General features: G+C 36.4%; 3 protein-coding genes across 7 annotated transcripts in view; 2 read left to right on the top strand and 1 right to left on the bottom strand.

Annotated features, from left to right (window-relative positions):
- The first annotated feature begins 138 nt into the window (after positions 1-138).
- Positions 139-1672, top strand: LOC105193566 (YEATS domain-containing protein 4). Its single transcript, XM_011158073.3, has 4 exons — positions 139-596; positions 705-986; positions 1074-1254; positions 1327-1672. Exons 1-4 carry the CDS (start codon positions 549-551, stop codon positions 1497-1499), a joined length of 684 nt encoding a protein of 227 aa, XP_011156375.1. The 5' UTR covers positions 139-548; the 3' UTR covers positions 1500-1672.
- A 152-nt stretch (positions 1673-1824) lies between these two features.
- Positions 1825-6806, top strand: LOC105193567 (solute carrier family 25 member 35). 2 transcript variants are annotated; one of them, XM_011158075.3, is made up of 5 exons: positions 1825-2634; positions 4382-4763; positions 5334-5552; positions 5850-5964; positions 6479-6806. In XM_011158075.3, the coding sequence occupies exons 1-5, from the start codon at positions 2612-2614 to the stop codon at positions 6679-6681; spliced, it is 942 nt and encodes a 313-aa protein (XP_011156377.1). In that variant the 5' UTR covers positions 1825-2611; the 3' UTR covers positions 6682-6806. The 2 variants fall into 2 exon arrangements, with proteins under 2 accessions (XP_011156377.1, XP_039307599.1); XM_039451665.1 differs by lacking the exon at positions 1825-2634 and adding an exon at positions 2643-3181.
- The window catches only part of LOC105193568 (solute carrier family 2, facilitated glucose transporter member 5), a 9692-nt gene continuing 4074 nt past the window's right edge, over positions 5982-11599 (bottom strand). For 3 of the 4 annotated variants that reach the window (XM_011158076.3, XM_011158077.3, XM_011158078.3), the window contains exons 2-8: positions 11376-11446; positions 9129-9257; positions 8778-9051; positions 8326-8616; positions 7792-8198; positions 7365-7636; positions 5982-7271 (exon numbers count right to left, since the gene is read on the bottom strand). In XM_011158076.3, coding sequence (XP_011156378.2) covers positions 7166-7271; positions 7365-7636; positions 7792-8198; positions 8326-8616; positions 8778-9051; positions 9129-9257; positions 11376-11446 — 1550 coding nt within the window. In that variant the 3' untranslated portion in view covers positions 5982-7165. Of the gene's footprint in view, positions 7272-7364; positions 7637-7791; positions 8199-8325; positions 8617-8777; positions 9052-9128; positions 9258-9961; positions 10100-11375; positions 11447-11599 lie in introns of those variants that run through there. The other variant, XM_039451660.1, reaches the window with a different exon arrangement.

Genomic DNA, 11599 nt, shown 5'->3' with positions numbered 1-11599 from the left:
ACTGATTTAGATATTCCTATTTGATGAATTAGGTATGTAGGAGGTTCGTGAGCTGAGATATTATTTATTATCTAAGACCACGAAGACGTTCTCATTCAATATACATGTATATACATGGCGAATATCAGTACAGCATTGATACTCGTCTGTGAGGCGGTAGTAAAAGGTAAGCGTGTTTACAGAAATTATACAGAAGTTATTAAAGTTTTTGAAAAGCGAAAATATATAAGAAAATTTTACCTTTAATTATTAAAATATCGGATTATTCAAACATTTGTTTTACACCTCATTTATTGTACGTATCTAAGACGAGTGACGTATTGAGTCTTGTTTGAAATACGCGCTAATCTACCGCCATATTGGTTCTTAGTATCTCCGGCGTCCGTTAAACAGCGCTGAGGAGTATGGGAGCATATCGGAGTATTTATTCATATTTATTGGAGTTTGGAGTAAATATATGCGATTAAAAGAGAAAAAGTAGCTAATTAATTTCTTGGTATCTCACGACTTTGCCAAAGATATGTGATTTAAATTTTATCGCGAGCGCAATGGCATCCACGAATGAGTTTGGTCCAGACTCTGGTGGTAGAGTAAAGGTAATCCAAAATATTAGCGTTGTCGGCGACAGAACCTATTTTAGCGCTATAAAATTTGCACGATAAAAATTGACATTTATACTTTATCGAACGATCTGTTCGTAACAGGGAGTTACAATAGTCAAGCCTATAGTTTACGGAAATGTATCACGTTATTTTGGTAAGAAGAGAGAGGAGGATGGACACACTCATCAATGGACCGTCTATGTGAAGCCATACAACAACGAGGATATGTCCAGCTATGTAAAGAAGGTGCACTTTAAGCTACATGAAAGTTACAATAATCCTAATCGAATTGTGACGAAGCCGCCGTACGAATTGACGGAAACTGGCTGGGGAGAATTTGAGATAGTCATCAAGATCTACTTTCACGATCCAAATGAACGTCCTGTAAGTTCCCGTAAGACTCAAAGATACTCAAAGATACTTTCCGAATCCGCTTTATTTGCTGTCAAAAACATAATTAATTACTTTTAGGTAACAGTATATCACATATTGAAATTGTTTCAATCGACGCCTGAACTACAGTTAGGGAAGAAAAGTCTAGTGTCTGAATTTTATGAGGAGATAGTCTTTCAAGATCCAACGGCGCTGATGCAACATCTGCTGAGCTCCAGCAGACCTATGACTCTTGGTGTTTGGCGGCACAATACGGACTGTTTGTATAATTGCGGGTTTCATCTTGGATTAATTTAAAGGTAATTGGGTAAATTCATAATTATTCTTACAGTTGAAGCATTGAAGGAATCTACGATGAAGGACATTTTGGAGGCACGCAATAAGATAAGACTCGAAGTGATAGATCTGAAAGAAAAATTGACCCTGGCGAAAGAGACTATTGCGAAATTCAAGGAAGAGATAGCAAAGATTTCCAAAGCCGGCGGAAATTTATCCGTGGCGTAGTAATTAAATTTGTATTTTAAGAAACACTGATATCAAAGTGAACTATATTTGTTGACTTATTTCAACAGATATAGGATTCTTTTCCATGTATAAATTGTACATATTTTCCTAATTGTATCTTGATAAATTTTATTCTAATTAATTTTAATAATAATTAATATTAATAATTTTAATAATTTTTATCACATTTTATATATCCATCCTTTGCTGATAAGATAATAAAATCTCCTCTGCTCCTCAACGTAGACAGTTATTTGTGATAAAGTGTATCTCTAATTTTAAATTTTTTATGATTTTAGGTCTTTTAGTTCTAAAAAGACTTACATTAGGAGATATGTATCTCTATGCAAAAAAAAAAAAAAATTATTATCCTGAAAAATTTGCAAATGAAATGTGTCAAGATTCTTTGACAGCAATAACTTTCATGGATAAATGAATCTATACAATCGTATAATATATAATTATACAAGCTCTATATATTCTTATCCAATTCAGCAATCTCATTTAACAAGCTCGAGCCTAATATGTTTTGTTGAATTGATGATATAGTGTAATTTATTTTTTCATAAAACTCGTGAAAACAAAATGTTAACTCAAAGATTGTCCTACTATAGTATTAACATTGATTCTCAAAAGAATCTAGAAAAGGTGGGAGATATCGACGTAAAAGGATCGGATCCATTTAGATAAGAGTGAATCCTTTGGGCTAGAAGTGCTTCAGATGAAACCTGAAACACTTGAAACATTCTTCTGAAACATTTTTTTTTCTTTTAACATAAACCGGTTGAAAAGTTGATTCTTCAAAACCGTTGAGAAAACTACTCGTGAGAATAATTTTAAAACGTTAAAATACCAAGATAACAGTTACTGCTCGTTAACTCAATCAGTCCGATAACCGTAATGATAGCCATCGCGTATGTAAACGCCCATTGACGTGGGGGATGTGATGTAAACGTACGTCAGGGTTGCTACATATGTATACGTATGCTATATATTGCAAGACGCACGCGACGCCGGCGCTGCATTCAATATAAACTGACGTTGTGCTCTCCCCGGTGTGTCTTCAGCGACGTGAAAAAAAAATCGGATCTCTATTTTCTTCCTAACGAGCGATGAGCGCGGTCGCCGAGCAAACGTGAGCACTGTGCGCGGGTTTTCCATTCATCGTGTTGGGACGTCGCGCGCGCTAAGTCGTCCGCGTTTAAGTCCGTTTCACCGTTCTCGATCGTCGAGACTATTCTTGACTCGATCTCGCCTTGTGTGCCGCCTAACTGGCGGCGCGTGATTTACAGTGTTACGTAACAATCGACTCCGGCCAGTCACTCCGACGCGGCTACGCGAAGTGCGAGCTGTTGCTTGAGAGAGTCACTTTTCTTGCCGACTTTTCAAGTTTCCCAGATGGAACTTGAGGAGATGGTTCTCGAGTTCTAAAACTGATTCAAAATGAATTAAATCAAATTTTTAAATCTTTCACAGTTCGTTTTTCGCTAAATTCGAAGATCAACGAGTCGCGATGGTCTTACCTTTTTCATCAACAAAATATTTCACGAGCTGACGAAAGAGTTGTCCGTAGGTGAAAAGTGGCTTTCTAAGTTTGGGACACCCTATATAGTCGCGTTAGTGCTCGATAGAGCTCCCGAGGACGCGAGTGATATGGTGAATCAAAAGGAATTCGTAGTTCAGTTTGTAAAATTGATAATCGAAATCACTTTACTAAACAAATTAATTAAGAGCAATCGATAGTAATTCACTTCGCGGAAGTGTTCTAACTATAACATGAACTATATATATTTTTTTTTTGTTAAAAATACATTGAGAATTTTTCAATTAAAAAATTCTTATTTAATATATAATTTTATTTATTAAAATATATTGAAAATTTTTTACATGTATTTTAATATAAATTTTTTATTAAATACTTTCTTTAAATATTATAATATATATAATTATATAATGAAAATCTTTTAATTAGTTTCTCAGACAACACACAATATTTATAAAAAATTTACAAAATATATTTAAAATAACTATTTTACCATTTTATAAATATTTCATAAATAATTTGGTAATCTTAATTTAGACTAAACAGACCATAAAGATTTAGGATAAATACCATAAACATATGTAAAAATATGTATCAAACATTATAAATATCGTGTACTGTCTAAGTTAATACTTTTGAAGTGAGATTTATTTTCTTATAATTGCATAAATGTCTATTCATTTACAAATTCTTACAAAACAAGATAATAAATTTAGTAAGATAAATTGCAACAGTAAGATAAAATCAAAACAAAAATGATCGATTAGATTAAAAAATTTGTTTTTTTTTGTGTGATTTGTTCCTACTTCGCTCTTGCGTTAATAAATAGAAAAACGAATAAACTTTTGTATATGCCCTTGCGGAACAAATTCTACAAAATTCTACACAAATTTAAGAAATGCTACGTAAATCTACAAACAATGCTAGATTTAAATCATTTTTTGTTAATTTTAATAATTATATATTTTTAAGAAAAAATAAATATTTTTATAGAAATATTTCTACGGAAAAAATCAAGAATTTCTACTTTCTATTTTTAGTTGAACTTTGTACTTATAGAAATATTTTCGCCAGAATAAGCTTGGAAATATATATGTAGAATGTTGTAGTTTGACGTAATTTCAGCGTGAAATTCGTAGAAATCACAGAAACGACACACTACAAAAATGTAAAAAGTTACAACACGTTAAAAAAATGTTCCAAATTTAAATTTGTGTAGAATTTTGTAAGACTCTTCCACTAGGATAAGATAAGAAAAAGGAATAAAATAAGTTAATTTTAATATGTTCGACAATTGTTTGATTTCCAAACTCTAACTCTTCAATGTTCGTTGTTTCAGACCAGGCGTGGAGTTCGTGATCGGCGCCCTGGCAGCGGTAGGCGCCGGCTTCTTCACGAATCCAGTGGATGTGGTGAAGGTGCGACTGCAGTTGCAGGGTGAGCTAGAGGCACGGGGCTCTTACAAGAAGATATACAAAAACACCCTGCACACCGCGTATCTTATAGCCAAGCATGAGGGTGTGCTGGCCCTGCAGGCGGGACTTGTGCCCGCACTCGCCTTCCAGGTTGTGCTCAACGGTATTCGTCTTGGCGCGTACAAGTCCGCCCAGAGATACGAGCTGATCGTCGACAAGCAAGGCAACACTGATATCCTACGTACCGCCGTGGTGTCCGGCACGGCTGGTTGCGTCGGTGCCGTTCTCGGTAGTCCGTTGTATCTGGTAATCGTCCACATTCGACTGTTTCTTCGAGTCTCTTCTATCGAAAACTATAACACTTGAAATTTTCTTCATTCTTCATTTCTAATTCATACAAAATTATATACCTGTTACGGTAATGAAGGTTTCTAAGACTTTAAAAATTTGACAACTGTCTAAAAAGATATCTTCAAGACATCTTTAGATGTCTCAAAATGTTGCATAAAATAGCTTTTAGTTTGCTAAAAAGCTATCTTTTCGAAACTTTTCAAAAAACATCTCAAGACATGGCAAGACATGTATACATTTTTGAAATATAAAAGATATCTTTTTAAGTATTCTACGTTGAATCATTTGATGATCACGAAATTATGTTTTGGATAAATTAATATGAAATATAGAGTAATAAAAAACATAGTACAAAAAAATGAAATACGATTGCTCGCAAAAGAACACAACAAATGTCTCTGGCCAAAAGTTAATTTAATAAAGATATAAGATATAAATGTTTGCTTGGAAATGTAGATAACAAGAGTATCGGCGCTACACTTCAGCATGCGGATTACGGCTAATCGGATCGTTCAATTATTCCAGGTCAAAACGCAGTTGCAAGCGCAATCCGCGCAATCTATCGCCGTAGGCTACCAGCATAATCATTCGGGATCATGGGACGCTTTCAGGTCCCTGTGGCTGGAGGGAGGCATCACGGCGCTATATCGAGGATGGAATGCCAACATGCCGCGCGTATTTGTTGGCTCGGCAACGCAGCTGACCACCTTCGGATTAGCGTCAGACTGGCTGCGCTCGCTAAATGTAAGTAATATTTGACCGACTCCACGCTCTCGTCTCTACCTTCTTCTTCACTCTGAGGTCTCGCGTTTCCTTTACTCGCTCATGCAGCCGACGAGCTTTCGGCAAGTGGCCAAAGTAAATGGAACGCCGATTAGGAATGTGCCGCAATTTTAAAAATATTGAAAATTTCAACAATTTAAATTTTCTGAATCAAAGTTTATAACATTGGAAACACCGATCGATGATTCAGTAGACCTCAGCGAGATTCGAAGGACATTCATCGTTACGGCGTGACGGAGCGTTCTTAATTTCTCTCAGATATTTCCAGATCGCCCGATATTGCTGACCTTCTTGGCCTCCGTGATCGGAGGTAGCTGCGTAGCCGTTACCATGCAGCCGTTCGACGTCCTAGCGACGCGGTTGTATAATCAACGTAAGTATACTGCGTGGCAAAGTCTTACACGCGATTTATTGAAGGCCACAATTGTGTCGCTTTAATTTACAATGAACGAGTTTGCATAAAATTGAATTTTGTATAAGCATCAAATAGCGAATTTGTAGAATTCGGAGAAATGTAAAATCTATCTCGTTATCCGATAAAATATCACTTCCTGTCGCACGCTCGCTCGACTCGCATCTCGCGATAATACATTGACTTGGCGCGACTATAAATACAATGCGGTCTATATGCGATCTATAAATACAATTCTAATACGCATAACTATAAATACGCGTAAAGGACTCGTCAATATTTCTCGAGTGTAACGTGATACGTTCGATTGGAGAAAACATTCGAAAATCGAAGATTCGGTATCGTTTTTTAAGGCTAGTCTTTTTATAATAGCGTCGCAGATATTCATAAAGTAAGCAAATTTTTATGCGTTTATTGCTATCTTTGAAAATCGTTGGCTTGCACTAAACGCGTCTTAAAACGTATGCAAATGCAGAGACGGACGCGGCTGGAAAAGGTACCCTGTACAAAGGACTCGGGGACGCGCTCATCAAGATATTCCGCACTGAGGGTCTGACCGGCCTGTACAAAGGAACGTTCCCAACGTGGATGAGGATAGCGCCGCATACGGTTTTGTGTCTAGTGTTTTACGAGCAGCTAGATCAAATGTATAGCAATTTTAGAAGACGAACCAATTGATGCTAGTTCTAAATTTGTATAAATTATATGTATTTATACCCTTATACCCTAGGTATATGCACAGCGAAAATTTTGTAAGATTTTTCAAGAACGTTGAACATTAAATATTGCAAATCTATTCGGAATAAATTGATATTACGTATTGGCAGTGATGCTCGATTATGGATAGAAATTTTAGAATTACGGACATTGAGATGTATAAATGTAAAAAATTTTAGCCGCGCCTATGGAAGAGATAACATTCTACACCATTATTCGGTACTTACGGGATAGAATATGTACAAATAGTCAGTATAAAATCGATTCGTGCATCTGAATCTCGCTCTCGAATAAATTAAACTCGCAACAGAAAAAGTTCTTTCTTACAAATTGCTCGATGCGCGATCGCATAGATCTGATATAAGCAATCATTATTCACGTACGAGTATGGCAATGATTTGAGGATTTACGTTAAAAAGCCGTATAAAAAGTACTTAATCGAATATCAAGTTTTTACGCAGAGTATTGCATTCGGTCTTGATTTGAAACCTTCAGTCATGGCTGCTGCTATATCCGTCGTACTTCGACCTCGCGTTTCGGGCAAGTAGATTCTGTAATAAATAACAACAGTTTTATATTATGCTGCGAATAGAATATGCGTGTGCGTTGACATGGAATAACAACAATGAAACTGTACTACGTACCGATTGATCTGCACTAAGATCAGCGTGCTCCCAGCGAAGATCAGAAAGACGTAAGGACCGATCGCAGCTTGTAACGAGGGAAACATCATCCCGACGAGAAAGTTCCCTCCCCAATTGAACACGCTACCTAATGACATGGCGGCTGGCCTAGGACCGACGTCAAATAACTCGGAGCCGATGAAAAATGGTATAGGACCAAGACCGATACCGTAAAATATAACGTACGCCAGCACCGCGACGATGCAAAGCCATGGCATGAACGAGGCTGTGTGCTGTAAAGGGATGTATCCCTCGGTTACAAAGACTTGTACCATTTTATTAAAATTTATTATTATTTAGAAAAAAATCCGTTATCATATATTTTTGAAATTTATATGACAAAATTGTCAAAATTTAATATACAATGCTATTAAAATTGTTTACTTACGATTAGTGCGATAGAGATGCATAGAACAATGAGACATCCCACGCATAAGTAACAACTCAGGAACAGTACTTTCCTTCTGCTGAATAACGACATTATCGGTACGGAGATAATTGCCATTCCAATGTTTGCGACTCCTGTGCCTAAGGTCGCATATTGAGCACCGGCAATTCCCAGGCCAGCCCCGAGAAATATGGTGTTCGAGTAGTAGAAAACCGCGTTAATGCCACTGAGTTGCTGACCAAATTGCATGAGACATACTAAGAAGAGAGGCAATCTCACGGTCGGGTCTCTCAACACGCGCTTTATGTTCCACGTCTCACTTGCCGATCTCATTGTCAGTTCTTGTTGCAAGATAGTAATCTCGTTTTGCAGAAGCATTATGTCCATGTTGCGTAAACGACTGAGCTCTAAAAAAGGAATCAGAATTCAAGATATAAAGTAAAAAGATAATGAAGAAATATGAGCCAAAATGTAAATTGTAAAGCGACTACACATTTATACCCTTGAATGATCATTTGTAAAACAGTTACGCACCTTTAAGAGCCTTTCCCTGTTCTCCTCTAGTTATGTACAAATACTTCGGACTTTCTGGTAAAGTGATAATTAATAATAATGCAACAAGGCATAGTGGTGAGAAGGACGCTAACATTATGTGCCAGGATTCGGGAGTGCCGAGGACGGTTTTAAGCCCGGCGATCTGGCCCATCATCACGCCGCAGGTGATGCCCAGTTGACACAAGACTCCAACGGCGCCTCTCAATTTTAAAGGCGCTATCTCTGTCATGTACATCGGAAGCAAAGCAGTGGCTAGGCCGCCGGAAAGTCCTATATATACACATGTATTTAGAAACATTAAGATTTAAAAATCAAATTAAAGAAATGAAGGCTTGAACTTGTATTCAGTTATATAACTATGTTTATAATTATGTGTTCTCACATTAATTAAATGCTCGTGTAGGATCGGATTAAACGACTCCTTGACTCACCGACGAGCACTCGGCCGATCAGAAAAAGCTCAATCGAGTTCATAGTTCGTACGAGCATGAACAGAACGGCTCCTGCAATCCCGCAAAGATTTCCAACGCTCAACGCGCCTTTCCGTCCGAATCTGTCGCTGAGCCAGCTAGCGATTAAAGATCCAGATACACCTCCGATAAGAAAGATCGATACTATGGTGGACCAGAGTATCTGAAGCTCATGGCTGGACAATTGTACGTTATATCTTTCCCTGACACTATCATTGCAAAACGTTTGCATAAGCTGTAAACCGAACATACGACAGTATAGTTTCAGGTAACACTGTGCTTGATGGAATTGCATATTGATCTATTACGAACATGAGCAGGATTGTTCATGACACCTATGTTATATCCTGCTGGTAACGCCGATCCCAGGCAGCAAGTAGCACCGCCCAGTACCAGTAACGGGGTCCATCCACCGGGGTCGGTGTGTGCATTGTTACAATCCTATAAAAGAAATTAGATGGATTAAATGACGTCATATAATAAGTTTCTCTTAGCCTCTCCTTTTAAGTGAAAGGTGAATGGTTCGTTACGCACAATAAACATTTATTATGCGTAACAGGAGCGATACAACTCAGAAAATTTCTTTCTTAATTCTTACGGATAGTAACAACTTGCAGATTAATTATTTACGAGTTACCATTAGTCTCTAGTTCTACCATTAGTCTCTACCAGTTATTCTCTATTCAGCAGTGTAGTCACGTAACAAACTCAAGTAATGCGATTAATGCAAATACAAATTGTAACGTAATCTATAAACGTTACTTGCATCTGTTGATTTATTGTGGCGATGTATGAAGATGAATTCTGATAATTTCATATCATGATCCAATTATACAATAGAATCCTCATCCGCTTTTAATAATAAATAACAAAAATTGTTTTAATACACTGTGTAATATCGCAACTGTAGTTATGGCCAGATTACAACAATTCTAGAAGATAATTCTAATAGATAATTCTAGTTTCTTTACTGAATATAAGTATTCAATCATTATTTTCTTTTCATCTGATCTTACACAAAAAAGAGAATATATAAATTCTAATTTTTGTAAGCACAGAACATGTTGATATTTTTAAGTAACGGGCTTCACCAATCTCTTAAAAATAAAACAAAATTTACGATATGTAAAATCAGAAGACCATACCGCTCACATAACTAAGCACCGTAAGCAATATGAAGTGTTCTGCACCCTCGTAGACCAATCAGTGATAACATGGAAAAGCCAGGACGAAATGATGGAACAAAACTCAACAAAACCACACACCATGGGCATACCTGTAAACTGTTCAGATAGCCAACCATGCATTATTATGAATTTATCATAGAACGCGAATATACCCTTCGACCGCTTGTCTTAAGGGCATACTCTTACTCATTCGCACACACACGCTCTAGCATATCCTTCTGTCAACTGAAAATCAAACTATGAACTACAATATCCATATCTGCGGTGTACATATCAAAATATGTATTCCGACTCTAATGATAATGATAATTCTATAAATAGTCTATAAATGCAGACAGATATTTTCTCAGTTTTGGATATCAAAAAGAAACATGCATTAATATAAATAATTGTGTTACATATTAGCAAATGTTAAATCACCAAGATTATAATATTAAATAAAAAAATTAGTGAAAAATATCTAGAAAAACCAGAGAGTTATATCATCTTTAATGATAGTAAATGTTGATTGAATTGTGGGTGATTTGGAAAAAGAGAGATAAATAAGCTCTACTTCGGGAAAAATGAAAATAGCGTGATAATTGAGAATATGCGTTCATTGATTTGACTAAGTCAATAAAATTTAAAGAAAAATGGAATAATTGCCAATGTAATTGCATCGATCAAGCACGTCTGTACGTAGTATCCTTTTTTCCTGATAATACTGCTGCGTTGACATTAACTGTCTGTAATAATTCATCTTTATTGTTTGCTTTATGCGTGATGTAAAAAGCAAGACAAATTGCATATGCAATAATTATTGCACTTCTCAGAACATAACAGTTCTCCTGCGAAAACCAAGCTTATACTTGAGAAAAATTCTGAGAAAAATTTTCACCAGTTTGACAAAAATACATGAAATAATATTAATTATTTACAGTGTGTTGAATTTAATTTTGTGATAATTTATTGTATAGTAGATAATGGGTATCTCCGAGTATTCAAATCCCTGCAAGATTATAATGAACAACTTTTGAAATCTCCATAAACTTTTCTAAATACAAATTCTTAAGTCCCATTAGATCCGTCATTTAAATGAGATACTTGATCCTTGTTCACTTAATTATTAATTGAATTTAAAATAATGGTCTGTTATCAGTAAAAGTAAGTAAAAGAATATGGCCATTGAATTAACATTCTTTAGTTTTATATTTTTAGAAATAATTTTGAAACGCAAAGAGATATAATTGTACTAACAATAATTTAAAAAAAATTTTTTTTTTGTTTTGGAGTAAGAACCGAGATGCCATCTGCCGGCTGTGCCATTGCACACAAAATTCAAACAAAATTGCACAACTGCAGCAATAAGAGAAGTAAGAACAGCGAGACTTACGGATTTCCGCGGTTCTCCGGCCAACGATTTCACCCTCGACACATCGATGCACAGCGCGGACACGTCGGTTTCTGCAAGCATAAGGGAAAAACTGCGGTAAGTACCCCTTCAAGTACTGTGCGTTATTCGGAGGACGCAAAGCGTCCAAGCGTCACGCGGTTAAATGCATCGGATGTGCAACGGACGCCGAGGCGTTCCCGTCGGGAGCGAGACGACGATGCGGT

This window comes from Solenopsis invicta, chromosome 7, assembly GCF_016802725.1.
Source record: "Solenopsis invicta isolate M01_SB chromosome 7, UNIL_Sinv_3.0, whole genome shotgun sequence".
In the NCBI taxonomy this organism is placed as follows: domain Eukaryota; kingdom Metazoa; phylum Arthropoda; class Insecta; order Hymenoptera; family Formicidae; genus Solenopsis; species Solenopsis invicta.
This window is presented reverse-complemented; position numbering and strand designations above follow the sequence as displayed.

Bases quoted from the DNA above. Each gene is read 5' to 3' on its own strand.
- LOC105193566 (XM_011158073.3), top strand. From the start codon at position 549: ATGGCATCCACGAATGAGTTTGGTCCAGACTCTGGTGGTAGAGTAAAG. The intron at 987-1,073 runs GTAAGTTCCCGT...AATTACTTTTAG, and splicing joins ACGATCCAAATGAACGTCCT to GTAACAGTATATCACATATT. The intron at 1,255-1,326 runs GTTTGTATAATT...TTATTCTTACAG, and splicing joins TTGGCGGCACAATACGGACT to TTGAAGCATTGAAGGAATCT.
- LOC105193567 (XM_039451665.1), top strand. From the start codon at position 3,153: ATGGTGAATCAAAAGGAATTCGTAGTTCA. The intron at 5,553-5,849 runs GTAAGTAATATT...AATTTCTCTCAG, and splicing joins ACTGGCTGCGCTCGCTAAAT to ATATTTCCAGATCGCCCGAT. The intron at 5,965-6,478 runs GTAAGTATACTG...ATGCAAATGCAG, and splicing joins GACGCGGTTGTATAATCAAC to AGACGGACGCGGCTGGAAAA.